Source organism: Lissotriton vulgaris, chromosome 9, assembly GCF_964263255.1.
Source record: "Lissotriton vulgaris chromosome 9, aLisVul1.2, whole genome shotgun sequence".
Lineage (NCBI taxonomy): Eukaryota > Metazoa > Chordata > Amphibia > Caudata > Salamandridae > Lissotriton > Lissotriton vulgaris.
Window position 1 is genome coordinate 899,211,082 of NC_141697.1, and position 18,112 is coordinate 899,229,193.

General features: G+C 39.7%; 1 protein-coding gene across 2 annotated transcripts in view; it reads left to right on the forward strand.

Annotated features, from left to right (window-relative positions):
• The window catches only part of LOC147692464 (RAS guanyl-releasing protein 4-like), a 516,206-nt gene that overhangs the window by 153,965 nt on the left and 344,129 nt on the right, over positions 1-18,112 (forward strand). The window contains exon 2 of one of the 2 annotated variants that reach the window (XM_086938673.1): positions 17,349-17,548. In XM_086938673.1, the coding sequence (XP_086794799.1) occupies positions 17,349-17,548 (200 nt within the window). Of the gene's footprint in view, positions 1-17,348; positions 17,553-18,112 lie in introns of those variants that run through there. The other variant, XM_086938674.1, reaches the window with a different exon arrangement.

The window sequence follows — 18,112 nt, forward strand, 5'->3', positions numbered from 1 at the left end:
TAGCTTTAAGCGATATTTATGCGTAATTTGACTTACCAGTCTTCACAATTTATGCCACAAGTAAACAGACAGAAGCACATTCATGCATTTTCATTTTAGATTATAATATATGCGTACATTTTATGACACAATATTCGACAAATTAGTAAATTATTGCTTTTGCAAAAACATGCAAATTAGTATCCCACGTGTATTTGTGTATGCAATTTAGTTTGGGTAATTTAAAAAATCACACGTTTAGTACTTGTCACTGTTATGGAAAGTTAACTTTACAAGGGGTATACAAAATTTTTGTTTTTCACCTTGCTCCATCAACTTCCCCTTCTGGGGATTTTATCACCAAATTACCACCCACAATTTTGAATTTTTTTATAACTCAGCATGTTTCAAATTCTTCTAATTAGTACTTGTTATAATTCTGTTTATTCTAGTTTCTTTGTGTCTTGATAAATCTTCTCTTTATATTGCTCCATCTCAATATCACCCTTTTCTCTTTCCCTGTTTTGTTTTTCTTCAATCTTTTTCTTCAAAATTCTTTTTACATTTCTTCTCTGTCTACATTAACAACTAAGTTTTAAAATTAAAATCACTACTATAATTATAGTCACTGGTATTAGTATTTTACCAATTATAGATTTACTTATTTCATAAAACCAATTTCTGACTGCTATTAAACATCTACCAAGTTTTTCAAGCTCACCTTCTTCTTCTAATGGCTCTATTTCTTTATGCAATTGGGTAATATTCGTAATATATTTCTCAATGTTCTGACTTTGGTCAGGGATAAAAGTACAACAGTGTTGGACCTTCAAAATTCCACAGACTCCTCACTCTTTTGCCAGTATTATATCTAAAGCAAGTCGATTTTGCATCACCATACTTCTCATACCAAACATTTCTGTATTGACCATTAGAAATCCTCCAGCTGTGTCAGTTGACAATTTATCTACTATTGTTGACAATTTTCTTATTCAGTTTGCATTAAATGATATGCCCACTGCTGGTATCAATGCTCCAAAAACATCACCTATTATGTCAATTATACTTTCTCTTTTACGACGACTTAAGGGTTTGCCTATTTCATGAATTCCATTCGTACCTCTGTCAACATGAAAAATTTTTGGAAATACCAATCCGACATAACATGAACCATATCAGTGGTCGGGTAACCTATAATAAGCTTTGTTTCCACAAAAAAAAATATATACCTGGGAAAACTGGGCCATTTCCACCTTTAAATCCCCATCCCCCTTTGATAATATATGTGTCTTCACATTGACTTGCTCCCACAAAATAATTGTCATACACAGTATTGTCTCTTTGAATACATAATTTCCCTAACATTGGTGAATCAATATTATAGCAACATTTACATTGTGTCCTTCAATATTATGATCTGTAAATACCCATTTAGTAGATTTAGTTTGTTTCACTTTTTCTCGTCTTTTATACTGTTGTCTCCTTTCTTCAACCATATTCAAGAAAGCTTTTTCCTCATTTCTCATTTTACAAGTCAAATTATGTCTAAAAGCATAATCGTGAGACAATTCTTGGGTTTCCAAAAAATATTCACCAAAAACTTTTGCAGGCTTAATTTTGTTTAGATCTGCCACAATTTTCAATTTTGCAAATACATCATCTGAATCAGAATAATAATATTCTTATTTACCAGATCTATAAAATAGACTTGTTATAACGCTACAGGTCACACTATATGTCAATGGCAAATGGTGGTAAGTCACACCTTCTGACACAGATGCAGGCAATTTTACACAGATGTAACAATCGCTGGCATCCGTTGTCCTCACATATTCAGACAACAATTTTGAAAAGTATTCCTAGAGAAGTCACTCACAGAATTATCTTGATGAATTTCAGGCCTATATACATGTAACTTCTCATCTTTCAATTCATTATTTTTATCTTTCAGACTTTCATTTGCTTTCAACTTTTCAATGTCAGGAGCAAAAGGGATAAAAATAGCAAGAATTAACCACCATATCATCATTAATATTCCAGTACAGATTAACCACATTCTACACCATTTTCTAAAAATTGAACATTTTGATTTAGTCGTTTCATTAGTAGCCATTTTTTTTTGTTTACACAACAAATAATACAATCTTTTTACCTTCAATTGTCTCTTTACAACCTTATTTCTCTTACAATGTTTCTTCAAATTCAATTACAAGCTTCGCTTGGACATATATATAGATAGATATATATATCCCCTTCTTTTCGCTGTGACATTTAGAAGAAATTCTTTCACTTTTTTTATGTTACATCCTACTCACTTTCTTTTTCAACACCTTGGTTATACAAGCTTTCTTGACTGCTGTTTACCTCCCTTATTGGAGGGAATACCATGTAAGTCCATTTAGGTGATTTGTATTTCTGGTTTGGTCTTCTCACCCTTTTTGGCCTTTGCCCAACTTCTATTTTCTTTCCCAACAGTTCCTTTTGACTGGTTATTTCATACACTTGGTCTTCTTGGACCTTTGCTCTGTTAACCAGTTTAATCTTTAATCCATCAGTTCCTTTAGGCCAATTATCTCCTTTTCTTACTCTCTTTACTTCAGGTTCAGTAGTAGTTCGTTCTACTCTCCAAGTTCGTTTTCTTAAACTTCTCCTTAGTTCAGTGTCATCATCACTGTCATCAGTTTCTGTCTGAGACCTTTCTGTAGTTTCATTTATAATGATTTTCACAGGATCTGATTCTTTTCCAGAATTCGATTTGTCTTTGCTCAGTTCTCCCACTCTGTTAGGAACTTCTCCATAGCTGGTACCTGGAAGCTCATCCTCTTCGTGAGTCCAGTTTCGAGATTTCTGTTCCTGCTTTCAGAGCTTTCAGACTGTCCTTCAGTATTTTCCAAATTATAAGCTTTCTTTTCACTTAGTTCAGTGTCCTTGCTGGCATTTGTTTCTACCAAATCTCGACTTACAGGTCGATCTTCAATATTTGGTACTTCAACGATTTCATTTTCTCCTTCTGATGCAGAGCTAGTATCTGATATTTCCAGATGTCGACGAACAGGTTGAGATTCAGTATCTGGATCTTTTTCTGGTTCACCTTCAGTGTCTGAATCGGTGGTGCTTTTACTCTCCTCCTGCAGATTTTCTGGCTCTGGCACACGAATAGTGTGACAAGCTGCAACCATCTTTTGAGTCCAGCACACTTTACTGCAGTGGTACTAACAAGATTTACTTGTTGTGGCTTCTGCCATCAAGGCACCTAACAATTTCTTCTCCTGTGAACTTTTATCCACACCCAATCTCCAGGTTTAATATCATTAGCTGGATGTTTTTCTTTCGTTTGTGACTCAGTTCCCACCTGATGGAAAACAGAAGTTACTACGTCAGACAGATTTTTGCAGTAATCCAGTATGATATCATCATTTATGCTCAACAGTTTATCAACTGGTACATTTGCTTGTCTCATTACTCTTCCAATAAAAATCTCATGTGGGCTTAATCCTATTCTCCTGTCAGGAGTGCTCCCTAGGGTCATCAGAACAAGTGGTAAGGCATCAGGCCATTTCAATCCTGTGGCCAGACACATTTTGGCAATTCTGTTTTTTATGGTTCCATTTACTTGCTCAACGAACCCTGAGGCTTCTGGTCTATAAGCACAGTGCAATTTTTGATGACTGTCCAGTGCTTCACAAATCATTTGCATTAGTTCATTATGGAAGTGACTTCCACGATCTGTTTCAATTGTTACTGGAAAACCGTAGCGTGGTATTATCTCTCGTAACAGGAGTTTGGCAACAGTTACTCCATTGTTTCTCCTAGTGGGGAATGCTTCAAATCATCATGAAAAAAACCAAATAAAGACGAGCACATATCTAAGTCTGTTACATGGTGGAAGCTCGATGAAATCTAATTGCATTCTAGTGAAGGGACCTCCCTCCCGTCCTATGGTTCCCAGACTTACAACAGGTTTCCTCCTTGGATTCAGTTGTTGACAGACTAGGCACCTCTGGCAAAGGCTCTCAGCGATTATCCTAAATTTCTGATTGTACCATGTCTGTCTAAACAGCCTGATCATTGCATCTCTTCCTGTATGAGCTTGACCATGATACATTCGGGCCATGTTTGAAATAATGTTATCTGGCATTACTGGTCTTTCATCTTTGTAAACTCAGATTTCATCCTCTTCTCTCTGTCTACATCCTGCCTTTAACCAATTATCTTTTTCTTCTTCACTAGCTTCTTCCTGCATTTGTTTTACTTCCTGCCATGTCTCTACAACAGTTGTTAGCATCAAAGGACTTAAAACATGTTCAGTTTGTCTATCCCGAATAATGGATGCTTGATTTTTAGCACAATATTTTGCAATTGAGTCAACATATTTGTTGCCTTTCGTGATATATTCATCTCCCCTCTTATGAGAAGCACATTTGACTACTGCTAATTTAACTGGTAATTGTATGGCATCAATTAACATTTTCACAAATTCAGCGTTTCTGATGGGGGATCCTGCCAAAGTCATATAACCTCTTTGGGACCACAGTTGACCATAATCATGGACAACCCCAAATCCATACTGACTATCATTCACTATGGTAATCCTGATTTATTTTCCCAGTTCACATGCTTGAATGAAAGCAATCAATTCAGCAATTTGGGCTGAACAAATTCCTTTCAGGCAAGATGCTTTCAAAACATCTGCTACTGTGCAAACAGCATATGCAGCATTCAATAACCCTCATCTGTTCTCAGACATGATCCATCCACGATCACATAGTCAGATTCAGGTAAAGGTACATCTTTGATATCAGACCTTGGTTTGGTGCAATAGTCTAGTACATCCAAACATTTATGATTCACTTCAACTCTTACTTCCACATTCATGGCATCAGGTAATAATGTAGATGGATTTACATTTACACATCTTGAAATTGTAACATTGTCTGTACCTAGAATTGTTTTCTCATATTTTGTCATCCTGTTATTGGTAAGATACGGCGTCTTTTAGTGAGGAGAATCACCACCCAGTGAGCTACATATACTCTCAACTGAAATCCCATCACTATACCTTCACTTTGTTCGATACTCATGCTTGTAGCAGCTACTGCTTTTAAACATCCCGGCAATGCCCTTGCAACGGGATCCAAAACAGCAGAAAAGTATGCAATTGGTTTTCTACGTTTTTCATGTCTCTGTAGTAAAACTGACAATGCACATCCTTCCCTTTCACTGAAATATAGCTCAAACTTTTTTTCATAATCTGGCATTCCCAGAGCCGGTGCTTCACATAGACGCGTTTTTAACTGCTCAAAAGCTTCCAATTCTGCCTTGTTCAGAGTTTTTGGGTCTTTTATATCTGCTTTTGTCAATCTTTGTAAAGGTTTTGCTATTAGTGAGAACCCACGAATCCACTGTCGACAATATCCGACCATTCCAAGAAACATTCTCACCTGTCTCTGTATTTTTTGAGGTTTCATTCCCTGTATCATTTTGATCCTTTCTAGAGTAACCCGTCTGATTCCCTTTGCAATCTTATGTCCCAAATATTGCACTTCCTTTTGACAAAATTGTAATTTTGACAGTGACACTTTATGTCCTTCATCTGCCAAATGATTTAACAAGGTAACAGTGTATGTGACACATGCTTCTTTTGTTTTTGATGCCAAGGTCATCAATACATTGGACTAGAACTCATTCTCCAGGTAGATTTAGATCTTCTAATGACTTCTTTAATAATTGATTAAAGATGGGGGCACTTTCAATATACCCCTGAGGAATTTAACACCATGCTAAAATACGATTTTTGAATTGGAATGCAAATATTTGCTGGCTTTCAGGGTGTAATGGAACAGTGAAGAACGCATTACATAGATCAATGACTGTGTACCATTCTGCATCATGTGGAATTTGGTATAAAATTACTGCTGGAGTTGGCAAAATCGGACAACATGGAACGACTATTTTGTTTACCTTTCTAAGGTCCTGTACTATTCTGAACGTTCCATTTGGCTTTTTCAGTCCCATTATCGGTGAATTACAAGGACTGCTTTCTATTTCTCTCAAAATTTCTTGCTCAATCATTTTCTCTATCAATGGCGTTATTCCCTCAATTATCTCAGCTGTCATTTTGTATTGAGGAATATTCGGGTAACTTACTCCTTCTTTTACAGAAACGTTTACAGGATCTACATTTTTCATCAACCCAATATCTTCTCCTGTAAAATTCCACACATGATCCTGAACTACCTCTTTCGGTTCCTCTGGTATTCTTTCTCGTTCAAACACAGGAAACATTGTATTCTTTTCCGCCTCAATTAGTGTCATTGTCATTTTATACATACTATCCTCATCCGGAGTCTGGAGCTCTATGCCATCTGGTGAACAATAAATGGCACAGTTCATCTTACACAGTATGTCCCTTCCAAGGAGATTTACAGGACTACTGTCACACACAACAAATCAATGCATGTCTTTGAAATTTCCAATATCAATCTCAATCGGTTTTGTTAAAGACGTTTTAATCTGCTGATTTGCTACACCTACCACTTGTATATGTTCACCCGAGAGAGGAAGATTTTGAATTTCCACTGATCTAACAGTAGAACGGGTAGCACCTGTGTCCACTAGGAAAGTTACATCTACATCATTCACTTTTCCATTCACATATGGACCAGACTGATCTACCTCCAGAGTAGCGACAAGCACGCACTCTTCTCCCTTTCTCAGGCACCGTCAGAAACTATCATCTGACTTGCTTCTGTCCTCTTTCAGCCAATACTGCGGACTCACAAACACTCTATTATTTCTTGTTACCTGGTCTCCTGCGCAGAATCCTGTCTCTGTACTGTATCTCTGTAGGTTTACATTGTGAGGAAGTGGAGGTTGTGGCACCTGACACTGTGGATTAACTACCTGCTGTTGTGGCGATGGCTGCTGAATTATCTCACTCTGCACCTGTGGATTCAATGATGTATTATCCTGATTAACTTTTGGTGGATACTTACACTATTTCTTCCAATGCCCCAACCTGCCCCAATTATGACATGGATATTTCTTTTTCAATTCTTCTATATTTCCCGTTAACTTTGGTTTGCTAGGATTCCTTCAGTCTATTTTGATGACCTTCTGCATTTTTATTTTCTGACTGAGCTGCTTGATGTTCGGCAACCTTTACCTGTGCCCACATTGCTTTCCCTTTGGGTTTCCTCTGTTTAACTTCAATTTCATTACTACAATATTTTGCATGTCTCAGGACCTTGTCCACTGAACAAGACTGCCATCCCATCAAATTATTTTTAATCATGTCCCCTATTTCTGGTCTCAGTCCAAACACAAAACGATATGCAAAATGCCTCATATCGTTTTCATTTAATTCTTCGTGACCACTGTACTGTTTAAATACCAATAACAGTCTTTCATAGAATGCATGAACTGACTCTTTAGCCTCTTGTATTGTCCTGTCTATTTTTACCCAATCTGTCTCTTTTGGTGGAATTTTATTTTTCAAAAACATGATTACTTGATCGTATTTTCGCATCACTTCAGGTCCAGGAGCACCTGTCACTTTATCTCGTGGATATTCTTCTCTTGGCCAATCCACTGTAATCTTACATTCTGACCATAAATCTGCCAGTACTACTATGTCAAATAACCCATCTAAATCTTCCCATAAGACTTTTAAAACTTTCCCAAATCGATCTACTTGTCTATACCACTCCACTGGTTTCTCTCTCAATCGTGGAAAATCATTGGTGAATGATAAAATATCTTGTCTACTCCAAGGTACATGTACATATCCTCCTCCAGGTATTTCTCTCATAGGAAATTCTTTTACCACTTCTTTCCCTTCAATTACCGGGAATGCTAATGTAGATTTATCACTGCCTTCCTCTCTTTTCTTTGCCCATATCACTTTCCATTTTTCCATGTCTCACCATTTTCTCAGTAGCACAATTAACTCCTTTATTTGGGTAATTCTTCCTGCCGTGTTCATATTTTCTATATCTTTGTCAGTAAAATCCACTCTATACGGTTTCTGCAAAATTTTGTATTTTGTAAAATCCACATCCATTTCATTTGCTAAACTTTCGAACCTTTCGTGCATGCTTTTTGTTTACCATATAATACTTTTACACATAAATGTGATCTCATCAAACTGGTAATTTTTCAATCTATCTGTACCTATTGTTCCAATTAATAATTCTTTCATATCAACTTTTAGTCTGGCTACATCTAGCAATTTTGACTCAGTCTCTTTAGATTTTAATGTCTTTATCCAGTCACTTAATTCTTGCTCAGTTGGTCCTACTGGAGTTTGTGTTAAATCGATTTTCTCTACACTTTTCTCGGGAGTTACAGAATCTGATTCTGCTTCTGATGGGAATTTATACGGAAGACTCTGATTAAAAGTTAAATCTGGCGGTGTCATTTGGTTAGTACATTTAATTCCTGACAAATCTGGATAAACTTTTTCTTTTACTTTTTGTAAACTCTGATTCAAAGGAATAGTTAAAGATGGCTCTTTTATTTTCTGGTTTTCAAACACTGGAATTACTGGACCTATTGTTACTGGGACAGTTACAGCTTCTATATTTTTAGTAAGCTCCTGTATCTTTTCAGCTAATTAATTTGTTGAACGTATATATTCAGCAGTACTTTGCTTTGCTTAAACTTGTTGCTCTACTCTATTTCCCATACTCTCCATTTCACTTCCCTGTTTAGGTGTTCCCATATATCTTGTTCCAGTTGATAGAACATTCGGTTCATATCTCATTTCTACTCTCTCTGGGAGATCTCTAAAATTTGAGAATCGTTTTGGAGTTTCTGATAATCTATCGTCTAACTGTGGTGCACTTTGAGTTGTACTCATAAAGTATGCTTGGTAGGGCCGTGGTCTCCTCTTTAAGTTTTCTTCCAATACCGCATCCTCAGATCCACAATCCTCATAACTCCTTTTTTCCGTTTCTATATTATTTCTCTTTTCTGTACATTTTCGCCCTCTCTCCTCATCTACCAACCTATCCGGATACATTCCAACACACATATTTGCATCTCTCCATCTTCGCATTCTTGTCTCATGTGTTTCTCTCCAAAATCTACGACCTCTATTCTTTGGTCCTAAATAATCTGCAAAACTTTCTTGCTCTAGATCATGTATTTCATCTTCCCACTCAGCCAAGGCTTCAAACTGTGTTGGTCCAGGTCTCGGTTCAAGCTTCATTATTTTGTCTCTTAGATTTCTTAATATCGCAAGACTAAAAGAACCTTCTTCAGGAAAAGCTAACGCACCATCATTTTTAGTGTATCTCCCCCAATTCTCTAACCATATACATGTATGATAGTCATATTTTGTCATCATATATGATGCTGACATTCTCGGTGGAGGAATTACTTTTCCCTCTCTAGTTTCAATTTTTTTGTCCTTTTTAATAACATTTTTCAATTTTTAACCTCTTAAGCGCTGCGCCTATACCAGCGGCCGACGGCACCACTACCTCGGGAGTGCTGCCGTCGGCCGTTGGACGTTCCAACTGCACCTGCGCAATGGAACGTTCAGCCCTGGAGCTGGACGTTCCAAAGCAGCTAAGGTGTTAGAACCATGAAGGTTTCTCTTTCTCCATTCCATATTAGAATTCCATTTTTGTTATTTTTCTCCTGGTTTTCAAAAGTCTGCGTACTCTTCCGTAAACTGCTTCGTAACACCAGCCTATCGCAGTGCGGTTCACACTAACGCACCAATTAGAAGAAGATACATTTCAGTAGTGCTCAACCAATTACTTCGCTGCTTTTACTGATGCACCAATCAGCCCTCATTCTGTCTTGGTCACGCAGACCAATCCCTGCGTGACACTTTTGACGTCAGCTCTGCTCCGGTTTCTGCAGCTTCTGCTGACCCCTCCTTTACAAAATTTATCGGCAAACTGTATTTACGCTTTTATACAGCAAAATCAGTTAGTAACTACATAAAAGAACTCCATTGGTCTGTTTCGCTAAAACCAAAGTGATAGTTCTTCAATCACACAAGAATTCTGTATTTCCAGTAGACAGCGCTTACCTCTTTACCACAGAATTTTTACTTTTGCCGATAAAGTAGCACTTCCCTCTACCTTACCCTTCTCTCAAGCTTAGGATAAACTTTCTTACTCTCTCCAGGTAGAGTTTTATGCAGGATTCTTAATAATCCCTCTGCTCAGACCCAAGATTTCACAGTTTGCCCTCGCTATACATTCACCAATTTTCACACGTAAAAGTCCCTAACTTGTAACATACGACAATGTCACCACTTTGAAACAGACTATACGATGTGCTACTTCACTTGCCACACTTACTCTGCCTGCAGACAGAGTGACCAGCTTCCCACACTATCCGGAAGCCTCTTTTAGACTACATATAACGTAATACGAACTCAACAAATGTTAGTCTAAATTTTTTTTACATCACAATTCTATATATTCTACTCTACACATCATATATCCTAGTCAACCTATAGCAATCAATACTTTTCTACCAAGTATTACTGGCGCAGCGTGGCTCCAAAAATTCTTCATAAACCACCACCTGTAAACCCAGAGAACTACTTACAAATTTTTTCAACTGGGCCCGTCCTTTCAACCTAACATTAATTCACACATTTATTCTGTTCCGAGGATTCAATATTGGTTCAAAAGGGAGTTGCGGTGCTATAGTGGAGTGCCTGAACTAAACTTTATACATTATTTACAACTGCAGTTTTTATTTCTAAATACCATGGTTTTCACTAAAGTAAGGGAAATAATATAACCCCACTATTCATAATTAATTTGGATCTGCTAGTAAAAGTTGACTGAAGGAAGTATCAATACCAGCTTAATTCTTCATTTATTTAATTTTTATTCTCGAAATTTCAATTCACCTAGCATGATCTTTACTTTTAAAGACTAGAAAAATAATTCAGTTTTGCAATAAAATCCTGAAAGAAAAGGTTACAGTTTCAATAACATTCATTTATTAGCAATGACAGCAAAAGGAAATAAGACTGTGAAATATTACTCAAGTGAAGAAACGAAGACATCAGTACAGAATGGAATAGTCCCAAACTGAAACCTCTCTGTCTCTCTCTCTCTCTCTGGACTTCGCACCCATTCAAAAGTTAAAGTCGAGAAAATGCCGAAGTCCCTGCGCCTCAAGGAAAAATTGCGCAGACCAACAGCAACTCGGGGTGAAAGATCAAATCAAAAAGCGAACTTTTTTTTCAATGTCCCGAACCTCCTTTTTTATACCCTTTTTCACTAACTTATTTATCTAAATTTGTGACTCTTAAGTTCTGAAGTGTCTGTGATTGGTCAATTTGGATTCGGATGAGCATTATCTCATCATTCTTTATTCAAATTTCGGTACAGTCATCATCACGTTGCTGCAACTGGGGTGCCATTGTCTAAAAGTTTGACTTCCTTCGAAGTGTCCTTTAAATTGATATAAGTCTCTTTATTCCCACTGGTAGAATATTTGCTTTGCTTTCATCTTGGCTTAGGCCCCATAAAATGGCCATGCTGTCCTTGACCCACACTGTTCAGTCACAGGCAGCTTGCGTCTCCGATTCTGGCGCCTTCACACTTCTTTCGTCGTCTCGGAATTTCAATCAGACTCCATTTTTTCTTTCTCATGTGCTTGCTTAGGCTTCAATTTAGGAACTATCACAGAAACAAACACAAATAGATGTAAGTTTATGAAATGAAGCCCTTTCTGTTTATCTCCCCCCTTCTAATAATAATCAAGTTAGTATTTACCTAGCTTTAAGCGATATTTATGCGTAATTTAACTTACCAGTCTTCATGATTTATGCCACAAGTAAACAGACAGAAGCACATTCATGCATTTTCTTTTTAGATTATAATGTATGCGTACATTTTATGACACGATATTCAATAAATTAGTAAATTTTTGCTTCTGCAAAAACATGCAAATTAGTATCCCACGTGTATTTGTGTATGCAATTTACTCTAGGTTGGTTAATTTAGAAAACAACACATTTAGTACTTGTCGCCGTTATGGAGTGTTAACTTTACAAGGGGTATACAAAATGTTTGTTTTCCACCTTGCTCCATCAGAGGCCTGGAATACCATGCTTTTAATTATTAGGAAAAACAAAGGTCCTCAGCAAAATGGAGTAACAAACTAGTAGCATATAGACCACAATAGGCTGCTATATATTTTCCTTGCCCTGCCGGACAGGGAATTTATTATAAATCAATTCAAGTGTTTGAGAGTTTAAATACATTTAGCAACAAACAATACTTGCAGTAAGGCACAGTCCTGTACCGTACTAGAGAGGTAAGAATAGAGAGGAAAGGAAATGAAAAATGAAAGGAAAGGTTCTTCAGGCAAAAAGGAGTGAGCGATCTGGCCACTGTTTAGAATCAATATGAACAGTGTTTCCCAGAGTAGCACATATAGACAACAATGTACAATGGTCAACAGTATGTCTACTAAAAGGAGTCGACGTTTCGATCCCGTGCCCAAATTAAAATGGGATCATCTTCAGGACTTAACAGTATAATTGCCTGTTTAAACAATATATACGCCTGTTAGGGAAGAAAACAGGGGAAAATAACAAAAAGACAATGCGTTGTAAGTTTCAAGAGATCAGCAAAGCCGCATTTATCATCATTCTGATTCGCAGTGATTAGGTGCCATTTATTTAAAAAAAATGTGACAGTGATGTTTGGTTCATAATCACTGCCGTGATTTAAGCGGAGGTGTCGGATGGAAACGAGTGGTTAATTGCTAGGGCCTCCGTGGTTGTGAGGAGGGAGCCAGCATGACCAATTGCTAGATATGGCATTGGCAGATTAACGAGGGGCTCTTCGTGGCGTGCCGGGTCGGCATCAGATGTTGAAAAATTGGAGGCAGTGAGCGTTTTAAGCTAACTGTAGCGTGAAGAGCCGTCAGTGAAATTGTGAGCCATAACAAATCGGCGAGAAGGCAGTGCATGGGTGTTCGGCGGGTGAAAGCATACCTCCTAAGGGGATAAGTGGGGCCTCAGGGTGTACGAGAACACAGTGTGTTCTGAAGGGGCTGGGGAGCCCAGGCGGTGATGCTCCTGGAAGTGGTGCGTATGATAACGCTGGTGGCACTGAAATGAGAGGGAAGGGTTACCAATGCTGTGATGATCTAGAGCTAAGAATTATTAATGTGGGAAATTAATTCATACCCAAGGCTCATAGAGGATAAGGACTATCTGTGTGTCCAGAGTGGACAGTCCTGGCAATGCGGGCTTGGATGCTTTCATGCTTTGAATGCGGTCGGAAGGTTCAACACGATCCGCTGGAGAAAAAGGGGTGGTGTGGGTTAGTCGAGTAACTTGTACGACGGGGAAGGACGAGCCTGCGGGCAATTGACTTACCAGTTTTGAACAATGTCTAAATGGTAGCTGGCCACGATGGGGCTTCGCTCTTGGTTCCGCGCTGAATATGGAGCCTAACGTTTGCGGGAGCCATGATGGTTTTGACTCGCGTTGTCATGTGATCACGTCACATGGCAACAAGGCGAGGCATGTGCATTGCAGTGGGGACCTGCGGGCACTGTGGCGGCCATCTTGGAGTGATGAAGGGATTCGCAGTAATGGGGTATTGAAGCCGGTTAACGTTTACCCCGAATGCACGTGAAGGGGTTGCAGGGCTGGTGGGCTTAGAGTCGGTGAATATTTAAAAAAACGGCGCAAGTGAGTGTGGCATGTTAAAGGGCTCGTTCGGTTTTGGGTGCTTTGGAGCACGGCAGAGCCACGATGTCGTGTTAATTAGTAAATTAAAACACGGCGCAGTGACTTGTTGCAAGAGTGACATGGTACAATGTAACATGACAATTTCAAACATTGCATTGCAAACAGGAAGAGACAGGGCCATCTCTCTTAGAGACATTCTAGAGTATGGCTGTGACTGGTAAAAAAGCCATGTTAGTTCTTAAGTTGAAGGTAAACAAGGTGTTGCACAGTTTTGTGACCTTGCAAAGTTTTGGTCCTATAGAAGGGTTGTCCAGTCCTCACTTCTATTTAATCCAGTCTGGATGGTTTTGAACTGGATTGTGGTCTTCAGTTCTTCTCGATTCAGGAGTTGAGCCAGGTTGCCACCTCTTTGTGGTAACTTGACGGCTTTGAGGATTGTCCACTTGATGTCATCTGCCCTGTGGTTCAGTTCTGAAAAATGCTCTACCAGTGGGGCATTAGGAGTACCACACCTGATGCGACTCCTATGTTGCAGATACGAGTCTTTGCTTTTTGGGTTGTTTGGCCCACATACATTTTTGGGCAGGGGCAGAGTATTGCACAAATACCATTTCTGGTGTTACAATTAGTCAAGGATTTCATTTCAACAGTGATGCCATTATGACTGAAATTACATGCCTCAATTGTGAAATCACAAACATTACAACAACAACATTTCACATGGCCCACCAGCGGTGGTAGTCCCCAGTTGGATTCAATCGTTGTTTTTGGTGTGGGGGCCGGTAGGGCTGCTCTAATCAAGTGATCTCTCAGATTCTTGCTCTTGCGGAAGGCGAACATAGGTCTTTCTAGGTTAATTGGACCTGCCTTCATTGTTGGCCAGTGCTTTAGGATTGATTTTCTGATTTTGTTTGAGACAGGGGAGAAGGTGGTTACACAGGCTATCCTCTCAGTCTTATCTCGTGTTTTTGGTGTTAGTAGAACCTCGCGTGGGCAATACCATGCCCTTTTGGATGCAGTTTTGACCAGCTGTCTGTGGTAGCCATGACTTTTCAGTTTATTTGCAAGAATATTGGCTTCCCTAAAGTAGTCTGTTTTTGAAGAGCAATTGAGCCTTATCCTCAGGAATTGAGAATAGGGCAATGAATCTTTCAAAGCCCTATGGTGGTTGCTGTTGTAGTTTAGGAGAGTGTTACACTCTGTGGGCTTCCTGTAAAGGCGTATCAACAGCTCGCTTTCATTGTTAAAGATAGTTAGATCTAGGAACGCAATTTGTGTTTTGTCGTGAGCTAGAGTGAAGGTCAGGTCTGCACAATTATTATTTAGCCAATGAAGGAACAAGTTCAATGTGGCAATATTGAGCTTCCAGATCAAAAAAATGTCGTCTGGAATACCATGCTTGCATGCAGCAATCGAGTATGTGATTCCTGAAGATGGATGCCCAAAGATGGTCCATTTCCAAGAATCACATGTCTAATGTCACTGCATGCTTGAAATTGTCTGAAGGTTTGGGGACATTTAAATCTTTTTCTGTCCTGGACCACCATGGTTTCAGTGATGGTCATAGACAGAAATAATATTAAGAGGGCCACCTGTAATTCAGTTGTTCTCTAATGCCATTCACTTTAATACATAGAGGGTGTAGCCCTGATAATGCTGCCCCATCTCCGAACATAGAAACAATGCCTTCTGCTCTCACTTTATATGAGGTGGAAGAATGCTGAGGTGGTGCTCGATATCTGGGCATTTCTGGCACATGCTGGCAAACTATTAACCTCATGGCTGCTAATGGTTTTCCCCTCCTGTGCTGAAAAAACGCAAATACCAGTGTTACATGACGAGCTGGGCTCGTCATCAGCGTGCGAGGAGGCTACACCATGACGAGCCCAGCTCGTCATCAGCTTGGAAGGGGTTAATGAGGGCCACAATGTCTGCTTGTGTGAGGATATTACAGCCTACGTGGGGACGTATACGGCCATTACAGTGTAAGCTCTGGACAGTTTTGAACAGAATGGGGGGCCCACCCGAGTTGCTCACTTTGATCATGAGGTTGCACAAGTGCAACTTTGCCAAAGTCCAGTGGGGGCTGAATGGGGAATCCTGTCGACTTCCCGGTCGAATAGGGATGTGCAATGGCACCCTTGGTCTTTTCCCTATTTATTAATGGAGTTGTGGGTAGGATGCTGGACGCAAGTGTAGATGCACCTTCGCTAGCGGGCCTCAGGGTCCCGATCTTGATGTTCGCTGACGATACTTTAATTTTGTCCAAAACTCCGGCTGGACTGCAGCGTGCTCTAAATATATTTGATGTTTTCTGTGGGGAGCATGGCCTTGAAGTTAATGTTGGCAAGACCAAGCTGATGGCTTTTTCCCAAAGGCGTAGACCTCGACCAAGGATATTTCTGAACAACAGTGAGCTCGAGGTAGTTAGTGTTTTTACCTATCTTGGGGTTGAGATATCTAGTAAGCCAGGTTGGTCTCACCATATAGAAAAGGCGGTCCTGAGGCATCAGCAGATCTCAGGGGCACTTCGGGTGGAGCAAACAAAACCAAAAACCAAGCCTATAAAACCGGTTCTTCTCGTATACGATGCCAAAGCTATAGGGTCAGCCCTATATGGGGCAGAAGTGTGGGGTTTGAGAGGCTTCTTCCCTTGCAAACATCAGAGAATATGTTTCTAAGGGGAATTACGGGTCTTCCCCAGAGTGCGCCATTAATCCCGCTCGGTCTTGATCTAGGGAGGAGATCTGTTAGCGACCGAGCTCGACTACGGCCTATTCTCTATTGGAGACGCCTCTGGACTACCCCAGAGATTCGGCATTATGCTGACGGGTTTCTAGCCCTAATTAAAGCTGACACCTTTCACAAAATACCATGGTTGAAGAAACTCAGGGTTGTTTTGGGTGAGCTCGGCCTCCCTAATCTCTGGGATAATCCATCTGGGGAAGTATTTCCAAGTAAAAACACCATTAAGACCCTGTATTGGGACTACATAGATGGAAGACTCTGGAGAAGTACAAAATTTGATACAATGGGGGGGGGGATTTCTGGAAATTAAAATGAGACCTGTATTAGAACAATATTGGGACAATATCACTGTCCCAATGGACAGGAAGTTATTTTTACAGTTAAGGTCTGGTTCCCTTCCCCTGAGATCCTTGACGGGTAGATGGCGGAGCTCGAATACCTCATGCTGCCCGGTGTGTAGTGCAACTAATGAAAGCATAGGCCACTTTTTATTCTTGTGCGAGGCCTATGCTATCCCGAGGAGAGTATGGCTGGCCCCAGTTTGTCGAAATCTTGGGGAATCTAGTGGTGTTGAGGGGCTAAGAATTATCTGTACTTCCACTGACATGCCTATTGTTCTGGGAACAGCAAAGTATTTGGGGTGGGCATGGTCCATTAGGCGGAGGGCTATATCTGTTAATACAATCTGATATTTGTTTTAAAGTTTAAACAACCTTTTTATTGTTAAAGCTTGCACAACTGTTTTAAATGTATTTACATGTATGAAATACTGATTTTAAATCATATGTATTTTTAAATGTATGTTTGTGCTTTTATGAGTATATATCTCGAATAAAGCTTTACAACAAGTATATGCTTTCTTGATATGTCAGTCTAAGTGGTTGGGAAATAGTGCAGACATTTCAAAGCACTCTGTGTTTCCATTCTTCAGGAAGTCACGGCAGGAATGCACCAGTCCAGTGTTGAGCAGTTCGGGGAACCCTGTCAAAGTACGACGTCAGCGCAGTCGGCGAAGAATGACATGTCCCAGCCCTGCAGAGATCAACAAAGCAATAGCTGGTGTCACTCTGACCCCTCTGATCAAGTGCTGCAGCCTAGAGGAGCTGGTTGAGAAATGCATTCAGTGTTTCAGTAAGTAAGTTGGTACAGCTTGTCTTTGCTATGGTGTCCTCCTCTTAGCCTGCAAAACTTTCAGCCAGAGTAATGAGTGTCATATTTCAAGTCATGAGACGTTCTTCCTATTTACAGTTTTACAGATTAAGAGACTAATTTATAGATTGACAGATAGGAATAGTACCTCACAAACATGATGGATATCCCGTCTGCTGTAACATAAGTACCATTGGATATCATACAGCTGTAATACGGGGGAGGGTATAGGCATCACAGAGTAGCCTGTAAAGCAGCGGGCCCAAGGCCCACATACTAGATAATATGACAACACAGACGCACAGTTATGGTGGGAGTAACTGATCACAAGCATGTGCGCCCTTTCATTAACAGGGTCACTAGACTGGTGATGCCTATGTTGGATGGGTGTGGGGTGAGTGTTAGCACTACAGAGACGTCAGTGACCTTCTGACTGCATGCTGGTTGAAGTCATGTCCATTTTGTGGAGTTGGCCTATTCTTTTGATGCTCCAGATGATTTGTGGTTAGTGTCCATAGTTCATCAGGAGCTTTGTCGGAGTCCACC